The sequence below is a fragment of the Trichoderma atroviride genome, chromosome 4, assembly GCF_020647795.1.
Source record: "Trichoderma atroviride chromosome 4, complete sequence".
NCBI lineage: Eukaryota > Fungi > Ascomycota > Sordariomycetes > Hypocreales > Hypocreaceae > Trichoderma > Trichoderma atroviride.
Window position 1 is genome coordinate 3,683,388 of NC_089403.1, and position 24,144 is coordinate 3,707,531.

A 24,144-nucleotide genomic window follows, 5' to 3' on the forward strand; every position below is an offset into this window, starting at 1 on the left:
GCCGCCTGGAATTTGGCGGGGAAACGCGATAACTGAATGCGCACGCACTGTATCTCCTGCCTCCGCGACTTCAGGACATGCAAGTTTGGAGAACGCGACTGAGGCTGTTGTCGCATCGCCAACAAGAGCAGGCAATAAACATAAGCCGCTGCAGTTACATACAATTTGGTAGGGAGGATCTGTTTGCCTCTTCCAGATGCTTACATAGAGCTTACACAATAGCAGCTGCGATTTAGCGAGTTTTCCACGTTAGGAAGCGCATCCAAGAGAGCGCCATGCATGCCACCTGATATCAGCCTCGAGTATTTACAGGGCTCTCGATCGATATGCCAGCGTCAAGACTATACCCACACTCTACGAGTCTCAACAAGCAGCGATAACTATGGCGAGCGCGCAGTCGATGGAAGAGGAGCTGCAGCAGAGCGTCCGGCTCTCGGAAGATGCTGAATACGAGACAGCAGACACCACTGGCGAGGATGCGCTCACCCCTGCACCCTTAAAGACCCAGACCATAGTCGCCATCTCTGCCGAAGATAGGATAGATGGCAGCAATAGCATGGATATGGACGAGGACGAGGAGCTCAGTGATCGCGATGCTTCTGGAGAGGAGATTGACGACGAAATGGATCAAGATGCGGAGGGGGAAGACTATAACGAGCTTGTAGATCAACAAATCGTGGTCAGCAACGGTCGGTCTCTCGAACTGAACGACGATGAGGACGACGATGCAGACGGTGAAGACGATGGCGATGAAGGGGTTGGCGCGGTTAAGATCAAACCAGGCGATACCGATGACGAAGACGAGGAGGACGAGGATGGTGAAGAAGACGCAGAGAGCGACGATTCAGATCTTCTCAGTAATGCTGAAGATGATTCGGATGAAGAGCCCGCATGGGAAGATGCTGGAGAGGTAGAAGGGGACGAGGATTCAGAGAACGATGGCCCGTCGAATATTTGCATGTTTTGCAAACAAGATGAAGAAAACGACCCAAGTGAGGATTTTGAGGCGTTTCTGTCTTGTTCTCGGTGCGGTGACAATGGTCAGTCTACCCAAAGCTAAAGTGTACGCTGATGCAAATTTGCTAATAGTTACTAGCCCATCAGCAATGCGCAAGAGATGGAGCGGCAATGAGCGAACAGAACAGTAAGTCACTCCGAATGCATACATTCTAGAAGAGTTTGCTGACTCGCGGAAAAGATTCAAAGCACTGGAAATGTCCCGAATGTGATAATGGCGCTTCTGATCAGGAGGAAGAGGAACCCGAAGAACCAGAGAAGGATCCTAGCATCAATGGCCAAGCCAGGCCCGAATCGCAGCTTTCAGACGCCCCTCCTGAGTCGTCCCCCAGACGTCAGATGCAAGACGATGCAGGAACCCGATCTTCTCCTAACGACCACACGGCCGCGGGGGATGTCTCGGACGGGCCTCGCGCGCTGAGAAAGAGAAAGACATCGTCGGTAGAGCCTGAGGAGGCTACTATTGCTCTGAGGAGACGACGACGCGGCCTTTCGACCGATGGCGTGTCTGCTAATGAAGAAACTGATGGCAAGTCGGCGGAACCAACCAGGGGAAGCTCACGTGCGGTTCGATTAAAAGTCACTCGCCCGTCTCTGGTCGTCATTGATAGGAAATCGCGAGCATCACTTGTTGTGACCATGCGCGTGCGGCCTGGAAATCTCAAGGAAATTCTTTCGCGCAGGCGCAGAGAAAGGAGAAGGTCTGGAGCAAACGGACGGGCACCACGCACGCCAGTCGCACCATCAGCTGTACGCCCCAACTCTGGAGCTGTTACCGCAACACCCGTGCTCCCAACACCTTTTACAACAGATTTCTATTCAACGCCCTTCTATTCCTTGTTTGACAAGGAGACTGAAGACATGAAAGGAAAGCCCTACGGTGGCATCCTGACGGAAGCAGAAGCTGATACCACAAAAACGCTACCGCAGCCTGACGATCGCAGGCGCTTCGACCAAGCCAAACAGAGTGCAGAAGATGAATGGAGAGCTCGCGTCCTGCAGATGCAGGCAGAGATAGACATGCCCATCCGCAAGTCCAAGAAGTCAAGTGACAACGCCAGCCAAATCGAGTGCATCGAATTTGGTGGATGGGAGATTGATACTTGGTATGCAGCACCGTACCCAGCAGAGTATAGTAGAAACCGTGTGCTCTACATATGCGAATTCTGCCTCAAATACATGAACTCGGACTACGTGGCATGGCGCCACAAGCTTAAATGTGCAGCAAAACACCCCCCCTGGAGACGAGATATATCGGCATGGATCGGTATCGGTATTCGAAGTTGACGGCCGGAAAAATCCAGTCTACTGCCAAAACTTGTGCCTTTTGGCAAAGCTTTTCCTGGGATCCAAGACACTGTATTACGACGTGGAGCCATTTTTGTTTTACGTTTTATGCGAGTACGATGAATGCGGCTATCATTTCGTTGGCTACTTCTCCAAAGAGAAACGCGCGAGCAGCCAAAACAACGTATCGTGCATTTTGACACTGCCGATCCATCAGAGAAAGGGATACGGTAACCTACTTATCGATTTCTCATACCTCCTCACCAAGGTGGAGGAGAAGACAGGATCTCCAGAGAAGCCGCTTTCTGACATGGGACTTGTTTCCTATAGGAATTACTGGCGCCTACGGCTTTGCCGATACTTCATAGAAACGCTGAAAGACGATGGGCACAAGCAAAATGGCCTTACTATTAAGCAAATATCAGACGACACGGGGATGACGCCTGACGATGTTATTGCTGCTCTGGAAGGCCTTCGAGCGCTGGTGCGAGATCCGCACACAAGGGTATACGCGTTTCGCATCGATTTGGAATACTGCCAGCAGTATGTAGCCAAGTGGGAGTCGAAGGGCTATGTTCAGCTGAAGCCCGAAGGCCTCGCTTGGACACCATACGTGATGGGTCGCAGCAACGCTGTGAATTTTGAGCTTGGCCCACCTATCAATACCATTGCGCCTCGAGAAGATGATGAAGCAAAGGTCGAGGAAGGTGGGGACGATATATCTGGAGAGACTCAATCCATCATCATGAATGACGATCTGAATGATGGTTCACAATCAATAGCTGGCTCAGTATCAGAGACGGGCGATTCAGTCAACAGCAATCCCGAACTCACCCCCATCCTGTCGATTGAGGAGAAGATGGCGCCTGAAGATAAAGAGAATGCGGAACCGCAGGACGAAATCATGGACGATGCAGACTCTGAGGAGGACTGGAAGGCAATGTATCGCGATATACCGCCAAACCGCTTTGAAGTTTTCCCCCCTGTAGCTGGCAGCCGCCGCACAGACCGTTCACGGCAAAGCGTAAGCAGGCCTTCGGGGTCGCGTACAGGGGGGAGGTAGCAGCTCCCGGCCACGGCCAAAGAGAGCCGGAGGTAGCAGCCGTCGACCTACTCTCAGCCGACCTAAGAGCAGCGGATCACGGAGAAGAACGGGGGGCACGGGTCGCGGCCCTGGAAGGTGGCCTAAAGGGACGAAGAAGTCAGATTACGGTAACGCAGACAGCGGTCCTGGGCTACCACCTGGCTGGAGAGACAAGCCGCCGGGGACAGAAATGGACACCAACGGCGATCACAGCGTTGGAACCTCTTTAGCCGATGAAGACCCTGCTAAAGACGAAGTTCGAGTCATGACCCCTCAGCCGTCAAGTAATGGGTTCGTACTAAGCGTGCAGCTCGGAGGACAAGCTGCTGAGGCTTCTGACCACGGCATCAATGGAGGAGACGAAGACGAAGACGGCGAGGACGAGGAAGAGGAAGAGGACGAGGAACTGGATGTTGACGCTGAAGGCGAGGACGAATAATGAAAGAGAGTCTGCCGTTTTAAGCATTTAGCAGATGCGGATGCTCTCTCCTTACCTTTCGCTCCTCCCCCCTCTTTTTTTGGCTCATGCGTTTTTTCTGAGAAGACGAATTATTTTTCTGCCCCAGCATGCATAGGGCGTTGGAAGGTACTGAGAGCTGAAACCCTCCCCCCTATTTGTTACCACTTATATATATGTAGTATTTCTGTCTTGATGTTGTTTAGGTAAAGGAAGCCGGCGCAGGGGCTGGTTTTGGTGGTGGCGCAAGGAAAAAAACATCCGGGTATACCTTTTTTTTTTTTCTAATTTCACGTTATATGTGTTGTTGTATGTGCGAGAGAGAAGAGGAAAGGGAAAGGGAAAGGGAAGCTGTAGATGGGAGGAACGCTTGTGATGTAAATCAAGCAAAGCATGCGGCTTTCATGATAAAGAAAGATGATGTTGGTTGATTGAATAATAAATAGTAAAATTCCTCGAATGAAGTCGCTTGCTCTGCTCTCGTTTGTATGCGTCCAAGTAGATGTCTCATAAGTCACCGTCACCACCACCAACACCACAACTGCTCTTCCTCCTCTCTTCCCAAAATCCCCTTCCATAACTCACCAGAATCTCTTCTCCCTTTCTAATCCCCCCCACCGTCATTCTTCTTCTTCCCCTTCATATCCTTCCTCTTCTTCCCCCCCTCCCAGCGCCCAAACTCCCACACAAACCTCCCCCCATCTCTCGCACCACACATTTCCAAACTGCGCATTCGCCCTCTCTTTACCTTCAACGCCGCGATAATCATTCACAAACCGCGCCTCGTTCCCTTCCCCCGCCGCATCCGCCGCCACGTCCATCTCCCGATCAAGCCACAAGTCGTAATCGCTCTCGTCGCTCGTCGTCGCCCGGCCGTGCAATCGTCCGAGATACACCAGTATTAATCCCCCCCGGCGCAATGTTTCTAGTGGCGAAGAGTCCGCGCTGCCCACATGCTGGATGGAGAGGGTCCTGGATGGCCTGGATCTTGACGTGCGGGCAGGGCGTTTCGGTGGCGGGCGATGAAGCTGGAACTGTGGGAAGATGGAGGGGTTGAGTGCGGAGGAACTGGGTTTGGGATGGGGAGATGTCTTTGCCGTGGAGGGGCGCTTTGAGGTATGGGAGGGAGATGGGCCAGTTTTTGGGCTTGGACATTGTTTACAATTAGGTGGAAATGAAGGTCTAGTTTAGTTGGGATGATGTCAAGTCTTCTTACATGGCTGTCAGATGATGTTGGTTGTTCATTCACTTGTATGCAGGGTAATCGATCCACCGAGGACTTGGCGCTGGAATGTAAACAGAAGACGGCTGCTAAAAGGTGTCTGCCGTCGATTGAGAATTGACTGCCATCTATAAAAGATATGAAAAAAAAAAAAAAAACCATTCACACTTCATCTGCGTCTTCATCGTATGCCAATACTTTCGCATCCAATCTAAATCGAACAGTTATTATACTACAGTACTAATTCAGCCCTTAATTAGCTTCTTCATCTTTTCCTTCTCCCCTCCATCTCCCTATTCACCCAGATCGCATATTCTCTTTCGTCCTTTTGTTACAGAAGAAAGGCATAAAGTTGGAAAGAAAAAAAGAAAAAGAAAAAATCAAGATGAAAAACAAACCAAATGTCCCATTTCCTTCCATCGCATCACCCATCTCCAAGCCCTATTCGTTGCTTCTTGTCCCATCAAAATCTCATTCCCAATGCTTAATGCGCCATTACTTCTCTGTAGCGGTCCAGACTCAAGTCAACCGAGTATGCGAGCAGTTTGTCCTGAGTAAGTGGAAGGCTCAGAATCCTGGATCGTAGTTCCATGTCCTGCATTCATGTTAGAATAAAAAAAAAATAGACAGATAGATTGAGAATAGTTTGGAAGCACATACCTGTTTCTGCCGCGTTGCCTTTACAATTTCCCTGGCAGTTTCGTCCGCCATGTCGGAAATCGCAGCATATCGCGTAATGTTACTCTCCGCTCCAATATCCTTGACTGCGTTAAGACCAGCAAGAAGTCTGTCGAGAAGCGCAGGCGATGCAATCTCCCCTTTCTCGCGACACTCAATAAGCTGAAGGAAATGGCCGTAAATCTCACCACCCTGAGTCCATTCTGTGATGCCTTGTTGCTGATCGTGAAATTGCGAGATGAGGGAAGATAGACCAGCGTAGTCACGTTCAACAATGGCTTGGGGCGCAACGTTTTGAATCAAAATTCGATGAGCTTCAGCATGTGATCCAGCTCGGAGAAGGCACTGGACTTCTGCCACAGCATCCTTCTTCACGCAGCGCATGTAAAGCGCAAGGGCCTCCCAGATCCACGCTGCGGGAATGCGGTATTTCTCTGTCAGCACTACGAAACTGGAATCTGATTCGGATCCAATCAGGTTGGCATGTTGGCAGAGGTGCTCCTGCAAGGCCTTCTTGCGCGAAGCTGTGTGGTTCAAATGCAGCAGCACGAAAGCAGCCTCCAGCCACTCTCCCGCTCGGGTTAGCTGAGCGGCATACGCAATAGTAGCAGCGTCAGCCTTTTCAACCCCATTGGCGCCATAGGAGACCTTGCCCGTCGATGTCAGGGCAATACCCAGCTGCCATCTAAGCCTTGCGTCAAGGGGAGAGAGCTGCGAGTTTTCCGGGCGAAGGACAGATTCCAAATCGGCGTCCTGGTCGGCATACAGCTGGAGAAGGCCCCATAAGAGATCTTGGCGGGTGTCGATGTTCGCATCGTTCCAAAGAGGAGCAATGCCTTGCTCAACATACCAAGGGCGAGGCAAATCTTCCTTGTCTTGGTCGATATCATCCTTGTATTCTTCGACAGCAGCAGACAAGTCGTCGTGGTTCGAAATGGCGTACCACAGTCGCAGACCAAAGGATTGCCTCCAGTCTAGACCAAAGTTCTTGGAGATGACGAATGAATCAACTCGATCCTCATTAGGCATACCCTTCAAACCTTCACAGACGCAGACGTTTCCACTCAAAAGCTCATAAATCGTACGAATGGCCTCGGAGAATTCGGAAAGCATCTTCGAATCCAGCCACGACTTAATCTGCTCTCGCATTTCCCTCTTCGTGACATCACTAGTGCCAATCAGGGGGACCAGAGTAGCGAGGCGGAAATTTTTGCCGTCCAAAAGGTACTTACAGGCCTCTGCGACCCGGTAGCCAGCGAGACATGCAAGTGCCTTCTCTTCGCTAGTCGCTGCCATGCTGATAGCTGTCGAAGAAGCCTGCTCGACCAAGTCGGACCAAAACTGGGACAGCTTGTTCCTGCGGGCCAGATGCTCGCCCCCCTCTGTCGCGTTCATGTTGTCTACATCGTCAAACAGGATACTGGCCAGTTCCCAAACCTGTTTCTCATGAATGCTAGCTGCATCGTTGACGTTCTGCTGATGGAACACGCTCTTGAGACTGGTGGTATGCAAGGTAGCATATGGCACTCCTTCAATGACGCGGATTTCGGTCACGATATCTTGGGACGAAAGGAAGTTCTTTGATGACTGAAAAGTAAAGTTAGCTAGTCAGATCCAAAACGGCTACAGTATCTAGACTCAAAGCGACAACTCTTACCTCAGCAGCAAAAGTAGCTAGACGAACATCTTGTTCCTCAGTTCGAATGCTGGACCGCTGGAAAGTCAGAATATCGGTGTTGTCGCGTATTGATCGACGGGAGTGCGAGCCATCGAGTGATCGAATCAAAACGAGAGTCTCATCTGGTCCCCAGGTCGGTCTCGAGGCGCTATGAAAGGCGAGCTCGCCATCTTCAGCCGTGGCAGTTTTTGCTTGTCGCTCGTAGGGCCACTATATTGAACACAGGAAATTTTAGCATTTTATTCATTATTTGGGTTAAATACAAATAGAGCCTCCAGCCGGCTCAAGAACATTTATCAATCTCAACAAGTATTATATAGCGAAACAGTCAGGGTACCGACCTTGGGAAAACCTCTTGCAGATGGAGAAGCGTTGGACTCCTTGCGCAGTGGCTTTGGCTTTGGCTTCTCAAACAAGGAATTCATCAAGTCGATGCTCGTTGCAAATCCCCGTCCTTGCTCCATACCAATCTGAGTGCCGGCCGCATGTCCGTCTTTCCTATCTGGCCTGGCGGCACTCCTCCCCCAAATGGATGACTTTCGCAAGTCAGGTTCTTCATCGACATCAAAAGAAACAGATTTACCTCCTCGCTTAGCAGAGGATCCAGTCAGTTCTTTGGCCAGTTGGCGGTCTCGTTTCATCGGGCTGACTGTCTTCCTCAGCATTTCTGTCCAATCATCGCCATCTGCGACTTCAAGCTTAACAGGGCCAGCTGAGTCCTTCATAGCTCTCATTCTGGCTCTGAGAATGCCACCAGGGGTTGAAGTTGCACGCTTAATATCCTGGCCACCCTCGGACGAGGCATCGTCATGCTCCGCGGCGAGATGATGTCCGAAAGAAGACCTCGTCATGTCTTCATCCTCGGACATTTCATACTCTGCGATGTGGTCATCTTCTAGAGACAACTTGACATCATGTGTAGCAGAGTCCGCGGAGCTAACCCCTAAAAAAGACTGCGGTCTGGTCAGCTCAGCTGCGAACAGCCCTTCCTGCTCATCGAATGCGCCAGGCAACATGTGCGACTGAGAAAACACCATCGCATCATCATTTTGTGAAGAGGTAGGCGCGTGAAATATAGCAGGCGGTGAATCTTCGGCGGGGGGGGTCGACAGTCATGTCAAAGTCAGTCTCCTCATCAGAGTCGTCCAGTCCGTAAGTCGTGAAATGCTCAACAGAAAAGGTCCAAACGCCACTGTCCACATCGTAACTTTCGAATGTAGTATCGACAATGCGCTTGAGTCGCTCAATGTGCTTGTTGAAGCGCTTGGGATCACTTGCGACTCTCCTATCACGACCGCCACGGGGCCAAGATTGCTCCAATGATATTCTAGCGGGCACATTGAGGCCCTTGCCAACAGGCGGCTTCTTCGCTGCAATGGGGTAGACGGTAGCGGATCGAGGCTCTAGCTGGATGATGCCACCGCAGAGCTCGTCTAGGTCGATGCCGCTAATATCCACGGGGATTTTGAAAGTGATTGAGCCGACATTCTCTCGGCCGACAGTGAAGTTGTCAATGCGCTGTCGCTGGACCCGATTCATGTTCTGAAGCTCTTCACGGGAAGGCTCCATCCAGTACTTTCCTGGGGCATTGTCAAAGCCATTGACATCAGGCTCCGGGGTAGCGCTCTCTTCTTCAGGAACAATTGCCAGCTCCTTGTCCTTGCCCTTGAGGTAATCCATTTCAGGCGTTCGAAGTCCATTCGTGACGGGGGTAAGCTTTTCCAGACGAGGGGTCTCTTCGGCAGGAGAGCTTGGGACATCGCCAGGGGCTGGTAGAGCCGCACGCACCGGGGGTGAGTCCTCTCCGTCCACGTGCGTATCGAAGCTAACACGTTTCGCCAGCTTTCGTGGCCCAGAACCATTGTCATTGTTCTGTTTATCCTTTAATGGCGTGGAAAAGAGGTCACTTCTCAATTCGCGGTTAATAACCAGCTTCTTGGAGCCCGTGCTTCCATACCAACGCGTGTTGTTAGTATTCGAAAATGCGCCAGGTAAGAGGATGCTGTCATCAGTGTTGACATTACGGCGGAGGTTGTTGGATGATACGCTCTTGCTGAGAGCAGTTCCACTGGGGGTAGAGCCGAGTAAGCTACGGCCCAGAGAGCTAGGGGTACCGGCTGCCGGGCTTGCTCCAGCTGGCGTGCCATATGTGCTGTAAGAAAAGCCGAATCCTCTCTTCTGAGGAGTACCAAAACGGCCTGATGCCGCAGGTGTGAATTTGTACATGGGGAAAATAGAAGGCCTCTTGGGCTTAGGCTGTCCGCTCAGGGGAACCGCGAGCGGGCCAGGATTCGGGACCTCGTTTCCACCAAGCCCAGAGAACAGTGATGGCGAGCCATAGGCCGATACGTCGCTCAAGTTCGCAGTGAGGCCCTGGGGGGCATTGTTGACTTGTTGGCCGCCACCTAGCAACGAGCTACCGAGACCAATGCTCTGCTGCTGCTGATTGCCAGCGTTGCTGAAGAGTCCACCTTGATTTTGAGCTGGGGCACCGCCGAAAAGTCCGCCGCCTGGCGCAGCGGTCGTACCTCCAAAGAGGCCTGGCTTCTGCTGATTCGTAGCACCTCCGAATAGACCTGTTCCGGCGGCCTGTTGAGTCTGGTTATTGGTTGCAGCACCGCCAAAAAGCCCTCCTCCGGTATTGCCTGCAATGGCATTGCTGCCACCGAAAAGTCCGCCGGTAGCAGCTGGCTTAGCTCCAAAGAGCCCTCCGGTGGCTGCACCTCCAAGGCCCGCCGTTCCCTGTTGTTGGGTGTTGCCGAAGAGACCGCCGCCAGTGTTGGTATTGGCAGCCGCAGGTGTGGAACCGAAAAGGCCTCCTGTAGCTGGCTTTTGCTGGTTGCCAAATAAACCTCCTGATTGCTGAGTTTGGGCTTGGCCAAACAAGCCTCCTGAGGTATTGGGTTGCTGTTGGGTGTTGTTACCAAAAAGGCCGCCTCCAGCTTGGGTGTTCGTATTGGCGTTGGCGTTTCCAAAAAGGCCCCCGCCAGCTGTATTGGCCGTAGTCGAGCCAAAGCCGCCGCTGGTGTTTCCGAAACCTGTTGATGCCGTATTGGTGTTGTTGCCGAAGCTGAATCCAGTATTTGCAGGCTTAGCCTGAGCATTGTTACCAAATAGTCCTCCAGTGTTGCTAGCAGCGTTGTTGTTTCCGCCACCAAAGAGCCCACCGCCAGTAGTATTTGTCGCTCCAAACCCAGAAGTGCCGGTGTTGGTGTTTCCAGCTCCGAACATGCCGCCGCCTTGATTCTGTGTAGTATTTCCACCACCAAAGAGCCCTCCAGTCGCCGGCTTGTTGGCGTTGCCAAAAAGGCCACCTCCAGTATTGCTAGCCGCAGCGTTGTTATTCGCACCGAATCCACCACCAAAGCCAGATGCAGTATTTGTGTTTGTGTTCGATCCAAATAATCCGCCCGTGGTATTGTTCGTGGCTCCGAATCCACCGGTTGCAGTATTCGTCTGGTTGGTGTTGCCGAATCCACCGCCAAAGCCCGAAGCCACGCCAAAAGCGCCAGCACCGCTGGGGTTGCCGTGCCGTCTACCCTGAACGTAGTCTGCTAATCTCAGCTCATCGGCAGACCACTTCTTATAGGGATCTTGAAACAGAATGTTCTGGAAGGCGTTGGACTGGTTGGTGCTGCTATTGGGCTCCTTTTCTGTAAAGGCTTGAAAGGGGGTGACGGCGGTGCCGGGGGGTCGCCAGTCGCGCCGCCCAAGGTATTGGTCGCGCCAAAACCGCCAAAGCCTGTGCCAGTGTTGGAGGCGGTGTTGCCGCCGCCAAACATGGGCGAAGGTGTAGCCGCAGTTCCGAAACCGCCTGCTGGTTTATTAGCATTGCCGAATAGGCCGCTGCCAGTGTTACTGCCAAACGCTGAGGGGGTAGTGGTATTGGTGTTTGAACCAAACCCACCAAAGCCCGTACCGGTGCTGGGGGTGCTGGAGCCTCCAAAGAGACCACCTGAAGTAGTGGTGGTGGTGGGTGTCGAGCCGAAAGCAGGCTTGCTGCCAAAGCCACTTGTGGTTGACCCAAAAGCTCCTACAGCCTCGTTAGCTCTGTGAAGGGGGGTGGTGATTGTCTTTAGGAACGGGGAACGCAGCATATGGGCCTCTCCAGAGCTCAAGCGATCTGTTTTTGAGGAGCAAGACTTACCGGTTGTTGAGCCGAAGCCGCTAGGAGTAGGGGTGGTTTGGCCAAACATGCCGCCGCCAGTGTTGCTAGTCGCACCAAAGCCGCCGGAGGTGTTGGATCCGAAGCCTGCGCGTTTCTCGGTCAGTGAATGGAGCAACGCCTTGTCGCGATCGAGATTCAATGTACCTGATGAAGGGGTGCTAGCGCTTGCTCCAAAGCCAAACCCACTTGACTGCTGTTGCTGCTGCTGGTTGTTCGAGCCGAAGCCGCTCCCAAATCCGCCGAACGACATGATGGGCGTCCGTATATCGCGGTATTGGGAGGAAGTTTGCGATGCCTAGAAGCTGCCCGCAGACGATGCTCGGTTATGGAGAAGGACGTGCTTCGGAAAGACGAGAAAACTCGAGATGGCGCGATCAAACTCAGATACGAATAACAAATCGAGAATCGCGGAAGAAAGCGCGCATATGCAGTGTTATTTGGATTGAGGGTAAGAGAAACTGCTCCGATTAACCATGCCCAGCTGCAAGGTGATGAGACGACGAGGGAAAAGTCGCGTTCTGGTGGCAGAAAGACTAGTCGTGCTAGTATTTTGCTGTTGCTCAAGGGCCGCTTGGGGAAGCCGCGACGGATGGCGACGCAGCAAACCAGGGCGTGGCGCAAGCACGAGAATGCGATATAGAGAAAATGAAAAAGAAGGATTGATTGAGTAGAGACCAGCGCAGCACAGTGATTCAAGGGGTGACGAGCCCTTTTATCACCTCGGGGTGCAGATGGTCACCTTGTGGGCTGGTTGGCAGCAGACGGGAGGCAAAAGTCAAGGTCAGAGCAAAGCAAAGCAAAGCTGGGGCTATTTCTTTGGTCAGCACAGCTTTTTTTTCGTGCTGCTGCTTTGCTCCCACCAGGCTGACTTGTTGGTGCCTCAGACCAGAACTTTCTCCTCTCATTGGCCCGAGGCACTCTGATGACTAACGCGGACCAATCAGCACCGCCAATTGCGCTACCAGGCAGGCAAGTCGCTGGTGTCTGCGCCACTGCCTAGCCGGTACTTTGGTCAGGCGTACTCAGGTGCAGCCCCTAGGAAATCGTTGCGGCCAGCGACGAGTCAACAGTGGGCTTGAGGCCTGAAGCCGCTGGACCGCGAGCGCAGTCGCCTGTAGGCGCGTGTCAAGCTCCGGCGCGTCGCATCCAGCTAGTCGGCAAAATAACTTCAATCCAAGCAATAAACCTCGTCCATGGCTACATATCTCTCTCTTTAATCCTTTGTTATACGGCGCATACTTCGTACTCTGTACGTCTTCTTCTCTCTCTTTTATTTGCTCCATTATATACGACTTTGGGCCCTTTGTCTCTCTCATCCAAACCCTTGCGCCACCTCTTGTTTTTTTTTTTTTGGTTCTCTCGTTGCTAGCAGTATAAGCGCATCTGAGGAGAGAGAAAAAAAGCAGCCCAACTCTTTGGATACGGTAGCGGGCTCACACTCACACCCATCCGGCACAGCTTCTTCAGCTAGCCTGCCTGTCCGACATGAACTCTCACACGCCTCGCCCTTTTCCCGGGCGATCAATAGCAGGAGGTTCCAACCAGCATGTTCAGTCGCGGAACCCCCCGGCGCCACAAGTGTCTTCCAACGAAGACTACGGCAACATCGCCGACGAAGATCGTGAACATATCGATGAAGTCGTAAGTCGCTTGCAATCAGCTTGACCAAGCGCCATTTCGCCTCTGTATTCTCACATGTGTTTATTGGTCTAGTTCGATTTGATGGACATGAAGAAGAAAGGATGGCTGAATAGCTACGAATTCAAACACTCCCTCGCCGCTCTCGGCTTCGACATGGCCAAGCCCGACTACTGCAGGGAACTGGAAAACTACGGCCAAGTGCCTCCGGACTGGCGGGATCCCCATACCTGTCCCGTTAACCGCCTGCTCATCTTCCCCGACCAATTTCGACTATGCGCCGCAAAGCTCATCGCCAGACGAGACCCGCGCGAAGAAGCCATCAAGGTATTCAACATGTTCGATTACGACCAAGACGGCATTATTTCGGTCGAAGACATGAGGCATCTAGCACAGGACATCAAGGAAGAGCGCACAATGACGGACGAAGAGATTCAGACCATGATAGAACATCTCGATCACGACGGCAAAGGCGGAGTCAACCTCGAAGAGTTCATCCAGATGATGGAAGAAGCTGGCTAACCGGGCACCTCCCGATGACCCGCGTCGGCCGAGTCATATGAAAGCTTGCTGACTCGCTACAGGAGAATTATTTTGGGAATGTCGCAAAGCTCTAGTGAAGATCAATGCATCACATATAATGTGCACAGTGGTCACCAATATATCATTTTGGGGATGGCGTATCGGCAGTTTGCGTTTTCTTGAGCTTATCTATTTGTTTCTTTCTTTCTTTTTCTTTTTTGCTTAGGGTCATGTATAACGAGGTAGATGATAGCAAAGTTTGCTTTCGACTTTAGGGCTACAATAGGTGTTATGTGAGATAGCTGTGCTGGCATTCACGAGATGGAAAGCTTGGACAATTTTGAAAAAAAAAAAAAAAAGGTCGAAAATTCAGGTCTACAATTTTGAAAATTCCAGAGTTGCGTTGTCTAATAAACATACAACGTGGACCGTGAGAAAAATAAAATGAATAAGCCAGTTTTATTCCATCTCAACCACCCAAACGAGAAATATCTTCATCCTTTCCCAGGTAAAAATCAAGAAAAAAATGTGTGACAGAGCACAGACGAGGAGGTTGCCACGGAGAAAAGAAGACAGTTCGCCTTAAAAATAGGCGGCAAGGTATCAGCCCATGAACAAGAAAGTATGAAAATGGCGGTATCAGAAAGAGCGTCAAGAGCAATAAAGAAAAATCCGACAATCCCTCGCCCGTGGTATATCAAAAATTAGCTCATTTCTCCTCTTTCCCTTAAAACTGGATTAAATCTTGTGGTTGGCCCGGTTGCTGCGGTCGCTGCTGGGCTCCGAATGGGTTGCTGTTCAGCTGAGGCTGGCCACCGTAGGTAATGCTCGGCATACCAGTAAACTGTTGCCGTAAAAAGGGATTGTTACCGGTGGCTTCTGGGTTAAGTCGGCTGAGACCCGCGCCAGCACTGTTGATAAACGTTCCTGGAGCCGTGTGCTGTGCGGGGATTCGCAGGTCACCGGTGTTTCCGTAAGTATCTTGACCGTCTCCAGAGGCCAGCAGAGCGTTCAACTTCCTCTCGTGTTCGCTGAGCTCTCTCTGAGGAGCAGTGAAGCCGGGCTTCTGCTGCTGTTGCTGCTGAAGCTGAAGCTGAATCTGAGGTTGGTTGAAGCTGGGTTGGTTGAAGCTGGGTTGGCTGAAGCTGGGCTGATTGAAGCTTGACAGAGTCTTTTGCTCCGGTAGAGGGCTGAGAGATGAAGTCGCGGGTCTTGCTGACTGCGGTCGGTTCTGAGCAAAGGGGTTGTTGGAACCTGTCGGCGTGGGTCTAAGAGACTGCTGCTGTGACTGGCTGTTGGTCGCCCAAGGATTGTTGCTTCCAGATTGAATGGCCAAATCCAGAGCCTGCTGAGAAGGCTGCAGCTGCTGTTGCTGAGCAAACTGTTGTTGCTGAAGGAATTGTTGCTGCTGCTGTTGTTGCTGCTGCTGAGCAAGAGGGTTGCCGAACGCATCGACACCGAAGCCGGTGTTGAAGTTTTGCTGCCAGCCGGTCTGCTGCGGTTGTTGCGGTTGTTGGAATCCAGTATATGCGTTACCTAGGTAGCCGGTTGGCTGAGGGATCTGCTGCGCCTGCTGGTCAATTGGATTGGCCCAGAAGTCCACGGCGTTGCCCTGCTGGTAACCCTGGTTGAATCCAGTGTGTTGGGGCTGCTGCGAAGGTTGAGGAGTTTCATCGTCAAATAGAGAATGGGCGTTGGCATCTTCCAGCTCGCGGCGCCTTCTTTCCTCTTCTTCCTGACTGAGTTTGATGGCCTTTGCAAGATCATCATCATTTTCAGCACCGCCGAGATTCTGTCTCTTTCTCCTATCTTCCTCCTCTTGATGTTTGCTAGCTTCGATTGCAAGGCGATACTCGGCATCGTCCTCTTCATTACCGGGTCTTCGTTCTGATCGTGGCTGTCGTCGCTGAGACTGCTCGGCATACTGAGGACCAAAATCAGAGTCGAGGCCCATTACGCGCGACTTCCAAGACTTCCGGTCGCTTCGCTCAGCTCGCAATCGCTCGTCGTTGAGAATCAGCGCGGTCAATTCCTTGGCCGCAACACGCACTGCGCATATGGTCAGTAAATCGCGGGCCGGATAGCAAGGAAAATCAGCTCACCATTCTGGCCAACATCGCGGCCTTCTTCGTCAATGTACTGGAACTCTCGCAGCGTCTTGATGATGTAGATGCTTTGGCGAGCCCATGTGACAACCAGCTCAGAGCCCTCATGCAGACAGTAGTCGAGAACCTTTAGCGCCTTCAAAACGTGGCGCCAGTTCTTTCCCTTGTCGTTGAGTCTCTTGTCAAGCATGTCCATTATGTCGTAAAACTCAGTGGACCTGCGATTACGTTTCAATTAGCTCGGTGCCGGTGCGGTCCGCCTCTTTAGGTCGTAACATACGTGTTGAATGTCATCTGAGCAATCTCGCTCATCTGTGTGCCGGTTGGGCCCCATGGGTCATTGCTCGTCGCTATAACACAGCTTCAGTTAGTATCATCGACTAAACCAAGCGACAGATGTTTTGGTGGTGGCGGCGGCGGCGACAAACCATCTCGGACCTTGACCTGGGCGTGTGAGTACCCTTTGGTCACATTTTTCACGCTGCGTATGACCTTGGACATGGCGGATAAAGGATATTATTAAAAGCTGCAAAGATGGGAAAGTTGCAAAGAAGAGGGGGAAGGGGAGATGGGTGTCGCTGTTTTGGCGAATCTGGCGCGCGAATAGTTGACGGGATTGGTCAGAAGTCGCAGCTAGCTGGAAAGGAGACGAGAAATGAGAGAGCCAGGCTGTATGTAGGGGTGCGCAACAAGTTCAGCCGCTGGACGGTGCAGGACGAATCTCTGGCAAACGGCTCCGGCGATTGCAGGCGGCCGCGCAGAGCAAAGGCGAATTGCAAACGCTGATGAGGATTCGCGGCAACAAGGTGAATCGCTCGTCGGATTGCACGGCGGCAAGCTTGGTGTAGAATGACGGCCGCTGTAACCTTTGGCGTGGGGCGGCTGATCGCAATACAGGCGCTTAACAAAGGGGAAACGCAAGCAGACAATCAGTCGGTCTTTGTCCCGCGGGCAATGGCTAAATCACGAGCGCCTCGAAGGTGGATGAGTGGCGGTGATGCGGACGGAGGAGCTGGCCGGAGAGATGTGTGTTGGAGGAGAGAAGAGGCTGTTCAGAGGACGGATGCAGGTCTATCAGGCGGTTCGCCTTGCCTTGGATGCAGCTAGCTTGGGCCAAGAATACGTACGCTCAGCGCTTGATTACGTTAGGAGAAGGGGAGAGAAGGCCGAGACAAGTCCCCAGCCGGCCTGGACAAAATTATCCGAACAAGCCGAAGCCGCCCAGCCCGTGCAAATCGCGCAAGGGTCTGTCGCACTCTTTTTTGTCAGCGCATTGTGACAGCTCAATCGACAAGCCTTGGGTACCTTACGTCACGCGCGTGGCCACCCAAGTCCAAGAACACTGGCAGCACAGTATGCCCCAGCCACCAGCCACGCAACTTAATTGCTGCGGGAAATACCTACTCCGCGGCTTCACATTCTAGACGCAAGCCCGTCAGCGCAAGCTTACCCTAAAGCCAGAGCGCCGCGAGCTGTGAAAGCCGGAACGCGCGTATGCGAGATTGATTGATTCCAGCGCAGCGATATGCGTGGTATGCGCCGGCCTGGGGGCTCCGAGTGATCTCCAAGCAAGGCACCTCCAGTAGGCGACTCCGATGCGGCGCGCCTAGAATCGATTTCCTGCTGCTGGCCCGGAGTACTCCGAGCTGTGAGGTCATTCTCTGCAGGCTGTGGGCCTCTGTGCCAACTGCTAACGTCCAGGGCGTTTATAGCTTGCATTTGCTGTACCTGCGCATGCATGTGTCCCTCGCCGTAGAAGCAATAATACGGGAGAAGTTGTCCAGCACCCCAGCTGTAGCTTAACAAGGCAGCCAATCCACCTATCAAAATACACAACTGCCAAACACACTTGAAAATAGCAGTAGCAGCAGTAGCACCTACGTACCTAGAATAGCCTCAATATGTACTTGCACGTATTCATGCTATGGTAGCTAGAATGCTGAATAACAGAATGGGGGTGCTGGATAACTTTTCCAATAATACTCGCTCGACGTTTCCAGAGTAAACCTTTCCAGGAGGAGGCCGCGTATTCATGCGGAGTAGTAGCTAGTGAGGTACAAAGCCAAACATTAAAATCTTAAGAGCATATTGGCCAATAAGTAGAAGAGGGCGGCCCAGCCCGGGGCTTTATATGTACATGAATCGAGGTTCTCGCCATCTTGCCTGTTTCTATAAACAGTGGAGTTGCTGAAAGCAGAAGGGTTTGATGCCAAATATACTGCTGATATCACATCACACAAAGCTGGAATGTGGCTTATTTTTGAATATCAATTGATAAATAGCAAATTTGGCGTTGATTATCCCTAACTAGGTGCCCATTATATATCAAGCCAATTAAGCCGATAATGCAGTCTCCGTAGATCATTTCTCACCAGCTCGAACCTCAAGATCCCATCCTCCCATAGTCGCCCCATAACCCTCAATCATGTGAGATCATGATAGATCCCAGTCGATATGACCCATGTATAGTAGCAAGATTTAGTATCAACCGAACGATCTCAAGCAAACAGGTATCATGTATGCGCCAAATTTCCCGGAAACCAGAGACTGACAAAGCGATGAGAAAAAAAAAAAAAAAAAAAAAAAAAAAAAAGGTTAATGAGCAAATAAGTCAATGAAAAATTCCGGATAAAACGAAGCAATTAGGTGGAAAAAAAGATACTCCCGCTTTCTGTGCCTGTACGCAGCAGTGATGCTGGCGATAAAGTACGAACTCTCTTCGAACTACTCGGCGTACCGGTACTTGTATCATCTTCATCGTCTTCATCGTCTTCATCGTCTTCATCGTCGTCCTCGTCGTCCTCGACCTTGAAAAGAGGGCGTTTCCTGGAATTGGGAGGCGAACTCCAATTGTCCGAGGGCAAAAAAGAGTCCACTAGATCATCAGGACCTGTAAGGTCAATGGCCTCAATCTCACTTCCCAGGCTGCTTTGGCGGAGTGTGGGGACGCGTGAAGGCGTTTCATCCATATATGTCGGTGCACTGCCGACGAATAAATCTGATTCGCCGGCAGACCTCTCGGTTGCCCGGGTAGTCTGGTTAGATTCGATCTCCCAGGACTGTCGACCGTCTTGAGGCGATGGCTGATGTGAGCCGACATAATCGTCATATACAAACAGCGGGCTTTCCGGCCTATCATTGCTGGAGAACTCGGTTGAATTCAATTGACTTTCAGAGTTGTTTTCACCGCTTCCATTTCCCTCATTAGTAAGGTCAACCACTTCTTGATCGGTGACAGATTGGTTATCTGGGACAATCGTCGACTCATCATCGCTCTCATATTCGCCATGATGATTGTCATCGCTCTCGTATTCGCCATGATGATCGTCATCTCGCAAATTTAGCAGTTCAACCATGGGAACAATACTCGTTTGCGAGCTTTCTCTAGCTTGGCGCGACACATCAACGGCGAGGTCTCCTTCGGAGGGAGTGGAACTGGACCGGTTAATTGGGCCAGAACCTGGGCCAGAACTTGAGCTTGGGCCAAAATTAGAGCCATCGTCGGAATCTGAATCTGAATCAGAGTCACTATCAAGAGTTATCGCAGGTGGTCCCGATGGCCCAGATGGTCCCGATGGCCCAGATGGTCCCGATGGCCCAGATGGTCCCGATGGCCCAGATGGTCCCGATGGCCCAGATGGTCCCGATGGCCCAGATGGTCCCGATCCATCGTCTGGAGGCGGCGATGGCGATGGCGACGGGGATGGCGACGGCGAACTGTCGTCTTTATACTCTTCATCTTCATCAATAGAGCCGAGGCCTTCGAATAAAGTTGTCCAGTCTTGACCTGATGGTATGAATGAGGTGATTACTGGATAGAGATTTCTCAGCTGCGATCTGATGCGATCGCGGGCTTCCTTGGGCCTTCTCGTAGAGTTGTTCACATCCATTATAAAGTGGAAGTCTCGCACTGGCCGTTTTCTCTCGTAACTGTCGAGCCATCGATCAAAATCCCAGAACTCGGATCGACTGAGGCCCCGAAGGCAGTGAACATAGTCCATGCCCTGTACCGTGCGCAGTGATCGGAAAAGCCTAAAGTTAGGCTGCACCTGGGTTTTGACCTTCATATGATGGATGATTCCTCTCGGCTCGTGTTTGCGACGCATGACACTCGGGCTGGACTCCTGAATATATACACCGAGATTCTTGAGACGGATAGCCTCTGGAAGACGCACCAGCGGAAACGTGCGGCGCGATGTAGCCTTCTTTCGATTGCTTGGAGGGTAAGTAAGGTATTGCGATCCCACCCAGAGGATCTCGACATGCTGTAGGCGCTGCACATTTGCTTTAATCCCACTGGCAAAGCGATCCTATTCGCCCAAAGAGGAAAAAGCAAACGTATTCTCGCCATAGAATATGTGAGTGCCCCAGAAATGCCATCTTTTGCAGACCAGTAAGGGAGCTAGGAAGACGTTTGGCTCGGGTGAGAATGTGAGGCTGACTCTGCTTCTTCCCACATGGAGACGATGCAGATAGCTCGGCTTTCCAAAACGATTCAGAGGCACTTCCTCTGCACGGTGGTGCGGGTCCAGACGAGAGATGGCATGAACCACACGGCCCTTGAAGTTGAAGAAGTGCTTCAAAATCTGAAACTGTACATCTGCAGGGATATCAAAATATCGTGACATCTCCTGGTGCTGAGACCTCGGCCGATCACTCGTCTGCAGCAAATCGTTTTGAAGTTCATCGTCTGTGGGTTTCCGCAAGTTGAGGTCTGGATGCCGTTTACGTGGATGGGGTGAACAATTTCCCTCCTTGCATGCCATTTTATAGATATGTTCCCAGCTCCATATCACTTCAGACTCAATAAGAGTCCACCAAGACTGCGCTGGCGGTTAGTCAAGCCAGCTCCGAATCCTCTCAGGATTGATAAAATTACTTACCGGTTGGGTGTGCTGCCCTACCACCGGTGTAATTTTAGCCGCCTCCCTCTCTAGGTCCTTTATTTTCTGGTTTAATTCACTTATTTTCTTTTTTCTGCTGTATGACTTCTCGTGAACATGATGCCAGAGAGGTAGAAACCTACCGGAACGTGGTCCAGTAAATCTGACTACCATGTCTTCATCAGAGTCCTCGATAATGTTGCCATAAGAGTTCATCTTGTCCTGAAACGACCTTGGAAGTCTCGGCGCTTTGTAGAGGTTAGCGGGTGCTCGTATCTGGTTTGATGGATGGGGCATTTTCACCTTGAAAATAAGAGGGAAGTGCGCTCTCATCATCTTCATCATCCCCATCGCCCTCAATATCTGAAACCCCCGCTCCTTCGCCTTGCGAATTGTTCGAATCGATTGACACAGGCTCACTATTGGCTGAAGTAGCATTTGGCAAATCTTCATCTACTGGCGGTTGGTCATAACCACTTGGAACCTGACCATGGTCGCCTGGTAAAGGCTCACCACCTCCATTGGATGAGGAACCTTCGCCACCTCCAGAGGGGATGGTGTCAGACCCTGACGGGTTAAGGTCAATATTCGGCAGCTCGTCGTCGCTGTCCATAGCGATTTTGCCTGGCGCTGGTAGACAGACTTTGCAGTTGGCTTTGGATCGCTGGACGCTCAACCGCGGGTCTGGATGAGAGTGTAAAGAAGGTAATGAGAGTGTGGATGATTGATGATTTGTGCAAATTATAAGATGGAATAAAAAGAGAGAAAGGAGCACGATTTGAAATGCTCAAGCAGAAGCATTGTGCAGACATGAGAGACGAGAGAAGGGAAAAGAGAGAAGATGAAAGAAGGCGAAGAGTGTGAGCTTGGTATTATATAGGCACTGCAGCATCACGTGGAGCTTCACCGACTCTTCCTCTGAAGCGCTGCAAAGAGCGAAAGGGATACTAGTACTTAGAGGAGACGAGTCGGGGAACGTGCGCGCTCTTGCTGCGCTCTTGTCTGTGTCCTTACAACCGTTCTGTGTGTAGCGCGGGATGGTGAACAAGAGAAAAGCTGCAGCTATGCTAACTGGCTGCGATATAGTTCGGCGATGTACTCGTAACTAATCGAGATGAATAAAAACACGAATATATAACTTGATTAATAACGGGTGGAAAAGAGCAAAGTAGTTTGATATAGGATAGCTAGATGGTCGACCTTCATGTAGAGATTTTGCAGCTGTTACTACCCAGTTTAGAGAGAAGAGAGACTCAAGTTAGATAGATTAAAGTGGACAAACAACAATATTGACTTGGCATGTCTATACTTTCAAGATATTTATGATGGTGTTCTCGCTGTTACCCTTGGTAGTAAAAGGATAGGAACCATTTGACAATAAACTCCACAAGCAATCCGCAAACATAGTCTTAGAAAACAAAAAACAAAAAAGTACAATGTAGATACAGTACCTATCTAACCCAATAGAAATTGTCTAAACGCTGAGTATGAAGTCCTCCAGACAGTGTATGACAAGTCGATATCGCGGACTATCCGCTAGTCCAACCAGATTCTATACTTTTATTTTCTTTTGGCATTTTGATTCGGCTTATGATTGCCACTTGCGGAAAGTATCCATAACAGTGGTGAAAACGACCAAGAGAATACCACCTCCTGGGCCCAGACGGAGAACCTAGCAGGCGTGAGTAAACATGATTTCATTAGGAGATATGAAAAAGCTCACCTTGGGTAGGAAGCCCTTGTACAAGGCGCCAAAGCCTTCTTCTCTGAAAACAGTCACGACGGAAGGGAATGCCCAGTTGTACTTGGGGATCTGGCCAGGCACCTTGGGGGTGTTCTGAATTCTGCTCTTGACGACGTCCAAAGGAGTGTTCACCACAGTTCCGATAGTTCCACCGATGGCACCGGAGATCAGATCATTGACCATCTTGCCCCTGCTGGTCTCAGCCTTGGGCAGCAGCTGTCGGACCTGGAAGATGCAGCCAAAGTAGCCAGCGTTCCATAGAATGTGTCGCCACATTGTGCTTTCGAGACCCTGGTAAAGGGTGAGGGGACCCTCGTTCTTGACTGTCTTGACAACGCAGTCAACCATGCCGTTGTACTTTCCAGCTGATGCCTTATCCTGGAGACGAATCTTGACCAGTTCGAAGGGAACGACAACAAAGGATTCGGTGGCACCGGCGGTAGCACCGGTGAGGACGGACAATGACTGGTTCATTTTGTCGACACCAAACATCTTGCGGTAGACCTTGCCCCATTCATCGTTGGCAGCAAACTTGGTGGCTCGCTTGGGGGCTTCCATCAGAATCGGGGCGGAGATACCGCGGTAGAGACGTGAAAATCTGCATTCCGATAAGAAGCGGATTCCTACAAAGAAATAGGCGGAACAGGAGAGGTAAAGAATAAAGAAGCCTACCCTTCGGTCTTGACAATCTTCTGGAAGCAGTCCAGCATACCGGTGTATGCCTCGCTACTGGCGGCAGCCGTGCCGGTCTGCAGTTGGATTCGAGTCTTGATGACATCCAAAGGATACCTAAGTTGTGATTTGTAAGTATGGCTGGGTCGGTGGGCATCGTGACTGTAGTATAACGTACATGACCAGAATCTACATTGGAACATTAGATACTCGTCAGCTGAAGCTTCCGTGAAGAGTGTTGGGGTTATGGATCAGGCCATACCTCCGAGACGCCGGCAATTGCGCCTGAATTAGATTGATGTTAGCAATGCTGTCGCTGATGCCATTGGCAGAGCGTGTGTCATCAGTGCCTACCTGCGGCGAATTGGTACTGGAAGGGAAGGGGCTTTTCCTCGGCCATCTTGACGGATTGACAGCTTGACTGAATCAATTGCGATGTTGAAGGAATTCCGCGACAGAGGGGCCGAGCGCAGATGCGGCTGTAGTTATAATTAGCGGAGGAAGATCGGAGGGTCGTTGCGGAGGGGATTTTTTTTCTTTAGCGGCGACCAGGCTAATTCGTGGGGTGAGCGTCGCCGGCTGTAAGCGATCATCTCCACTGGCACTAGTAGCAGAGACCCTTGTGCCAGTCTTCAGTCTAGCGGCTCAGAACACGCGACACCAGCTCAGGCATTAAATTAGGCGCATGCGAGAAACATCGACGTGTCTTAATGCCTTGTGCGGCAGAGTGCTGAGCATTTACGTGCGCTAGAGGAGCTCATGCCGAAATTGGAGCTTTGAAGCTAGCTTGGCCACGAAGAGTACATGATGTAGGTACCTGTAGATGGTGGTGATTTGCCCACTGGAGCCATGCTGATGCCAAGCGCTTGCGGGAAGCTGGATATCGGATGATGAGCGGAGTCTACATATGTTACTTGGCCAGATCAGATATGGCAAATCAGATAAGCCTACATCAGGCTTTTCGACTTGAAAAGCGAGTAGTAGCTTAC

The 24,144-nt window shown here is 51.3% G+C and overlaps 11 protein-coding genes across 11 annotated transcripts; 4 read left to right on the plus strand and 7 right to left on the minus strand.

The window, feature by feature from the left end:
* Window positions 1-382: 382 nt before the first annotated feature.
* On the plus strand, window positions 383-2,304 carry TrAtP1_008574 (uncharacterized protein; the record flags this gene model as incomplete). Its single annotated transcript, XM_014086860.2, has 3 exons — window positions 383-1,040; window positions 1,097-1,144; window positions 1,199-2,304. 3 exons carry the CDS (start codon window positions 383-385, stop codon window positions 2,302-2,304), a joined length of 1,812 nt encoding a protein of 603 aa, XP_013942335.2.
* A 310-nt stretch (window positions 2,305-2,614) lies between these two features.
* TrAtP1_008575 (uncharacterized protein) lies at window positions 2,615-3,367 on the plus strand (the record flags this gene model as incomplete). Its single annotated transcript, XM_066113954.1, has 1 exon — window positions 2,615-3,367. The coding sequence occupies one exon, from the start codon at window positions 2,615-2,617 to the stop codon at window positions 3,365-3,367; it is 753 nt and encodes a 250-aa protein (XP_065970044.1).
* Window positions 3,368-3,578: 211 nt separating this feature from the next.
* On the plus strand, window positions 3,579-3,827 carry TrAtP1_008576 (uncharacterized protein; the record flags this gene model as incomplete). The annotated part of the gene is made up of 1 exon (XM_066113955.1): window positions 3,579-3,827. One exon carries the CDS (start codon window positions 3,579-3,581, stop codon window positions 3,825-3,827), a length of 249 nt encoding a protein of 82 aa, XP_065970045.1.
* A 697-nt stretch (window positions 3,828-4,524) lies between these two features.
* On the minus strand, window positions 4,525-5,154 carry TrAtP1_008577 (uncharacterized protein). The gene has a single exon (XM_014086861.2). It carries the CDS (start codon window positions 4,998-5,000, stop codon window positions 4,674-4,676), a length of 327 nt encoding a protein of 108 aa, XP_013942336.2. The 5' UTR covers window positions 5,001-5,154; the 3' UTR covers window positions 4,525-4,673.
* A 397-nt stretch (window positions 5,155-5,551) lies between these two features.
* On the minus strand, window positions 5,552-8,460 carry TrAtP1_008578 (uncharacterized protein; the record flags this gene model as incomplete). The annotated part of the gene is made up of 4 exons (XM_014086862.2): window positions 5,552-5,662; window positions 5,728-7,332; window positions 7,403-7,633; window positions 7,765-8,460. 4 exons carry the CDS (start codon window positions 8,458-8,460, stop codon window positions 5,552-5,554), a joined length of 2,643 nt encoding a protein of 880 aa, XP_013942337.2.
* Window positions 8,461-8,467: 7 nt separating this feature from the next.
* On the minus strand, window positions 8,468-10,654 carry TrAtP1_008579 (uncharacterized protein; the record flags this gene model as incomplete). The annotated part of the gene is made up of 1 exon (XM_066113956.1): window positions 8,468-10,654. One exon carries the CDS (start codon window positions 10,652-10,654, stop codon window positions 8,468-8,470), a length of 2,187 nt encoding a protein of 728 aa, XP_065970046.1.
* Window positions 10,655-10,983: 329 nt separating this feature from the next.
* TrAtP1_008580 (uncharacterized protein) lies at window positions 10,984-11,841 on the minus strand (the record flags this gene model as incomplete). Its single annotated transcript, XM_066113957.1, has 3 exons — window positions 10,984-11,456; window positions 11,571-11,675; window positions 11,736-11,841. 3 exons carry the CDS (start codon window positions 11,839-11,841, stop codon window positions 10,984-10,986), a joined length of 684 nt encoding a protein of 227 aa, XP_065970047.1.
* A 1,235-nt stretch (window positions 11,842-13,076) lies between these two features.
* TrAtP1_008581 (uncharacterized protein) lies at window positions 13,077-13,751 on the plus strand (the record flags this gene model as incomplete). Its single annotated transcript, XM_014086863.2, has 2 exons — window positions 13,077-13,232; window positions 13,305-13,751. 2 exons carry the CDS (start codon window positions 13,077-13,079, stop codon window positions 13,749-13,751), a joined length of 603 nt encoding a protein of 200 aa, XP_013942338.1.
* A 727-nt stretch (window positions 13,752-14,478) lies between these two features.
* On the minus strand, window positions 14,479-16,357 carry TrAtP1_008582 (uncharacterized protein; the record flags this gene model as incomplete). The annotated part of the gene is made up of 4 exons (XM_014086864.2): window positions 14,479-15,800; window positions 15,854-16,074; window positions 16,137-16,206; window positions 16,285-16,357. The coding sequence occupies 4 exons, from the start codon at window positions 16,355-16,357 to the stop codon at window positions 14,479-14,481; spliced, it is 1,686 nt and encodes a 561-aa protein (XP_013942339.1).
* A 1,860-nt stretch (window positions 16,358-18,217) lies between these two features.
* TrAtP1_008583 (uncharacterized protein) lies at window positions 18,218-21,542 on the minus strand (the record flags this gene model as incomplete). The annotated part of the gene is made up of 6 exons (XM_066113958.1): window positions 21,043-21,542; window positions 20,883-20,987; window positions 20,740-20,756; window positions 20,299-20,679; window positions 18,571-20,130; window positions 18,218-18,274 (listed from the first exon to the last, which is right to left on the minus strand). Exons 1-6 carry the CDS (start codon window positions 21,350-21,352, stop codon window positions 18,218-18,220), a joined length of 2,430 nt encoding a protein of 809 aa, XP_065970048.1. The 5' UTR covers window positions 21,353-21,542.
* A 390-nt stretch (window positions 21,543-21,932) lies between these two features.
* TrAtP1_008584 (uncharacterized protein) lies at window positions 21,933-23,666 on the minus strand. The gene is made up of 6 exons (XM_014086866.2): window positions 23,510-23,666; window positions 23,418-23,440; window positions 23,334-23,344; window positions 23,156-23,272; window positions 22,463-23,081; window positions 21,933-22,411 (listed from the first exon to the last, which is right to left on the minus strand). The coding sequence occupies exons 1-6, from the start codon at window positions 23,553-23,555 to the stop codon at window positions 22,328-22,330; spliced, it is 900 nt and encodes a 299-aa protein (XP_013942341.2). The 5' UTR covers window positions 23,556-23,666; the 3' UTR covers window positions 21,933-22,327.
* Window positions 23,667-24,144: the final 478 nt, after the last annotated feature.

Excerpts from the sequence above, each read along its gene's own strand:
- TrAtP1_008584 (XM_014086866.2), bottom strand. The coding sequence starts at position 23,555 with ATGGCCGAGGAAAAGCCCCTTCCCTTCCAGTACCAATTCGCCGCAG. Across the intron at positions 23,441-23,509 it reads CCAGTACCAATTCGCCGCAG|GCGCAATTGCCGGCGTCTCG; the intron begins GTAGGCACTGAT and ends AATCTAATTCAG. Across the intron at positions 22,412-22,462 it reads ACAAGGGCTTCCTACCCAAG|GTTCTCCGTCTGGGCCCAGG; the intron begins GTGAGCTTTTTC and ends CACGCCTGCTAG.
- TrAtP1_008577 (XM_014086861.2), bottom strand. The coding sequence starts at position 5,000 with ATGTCCAAGCCCAAAAACTGGCCCATCTCCCTCCCATACCTCAAAGCG.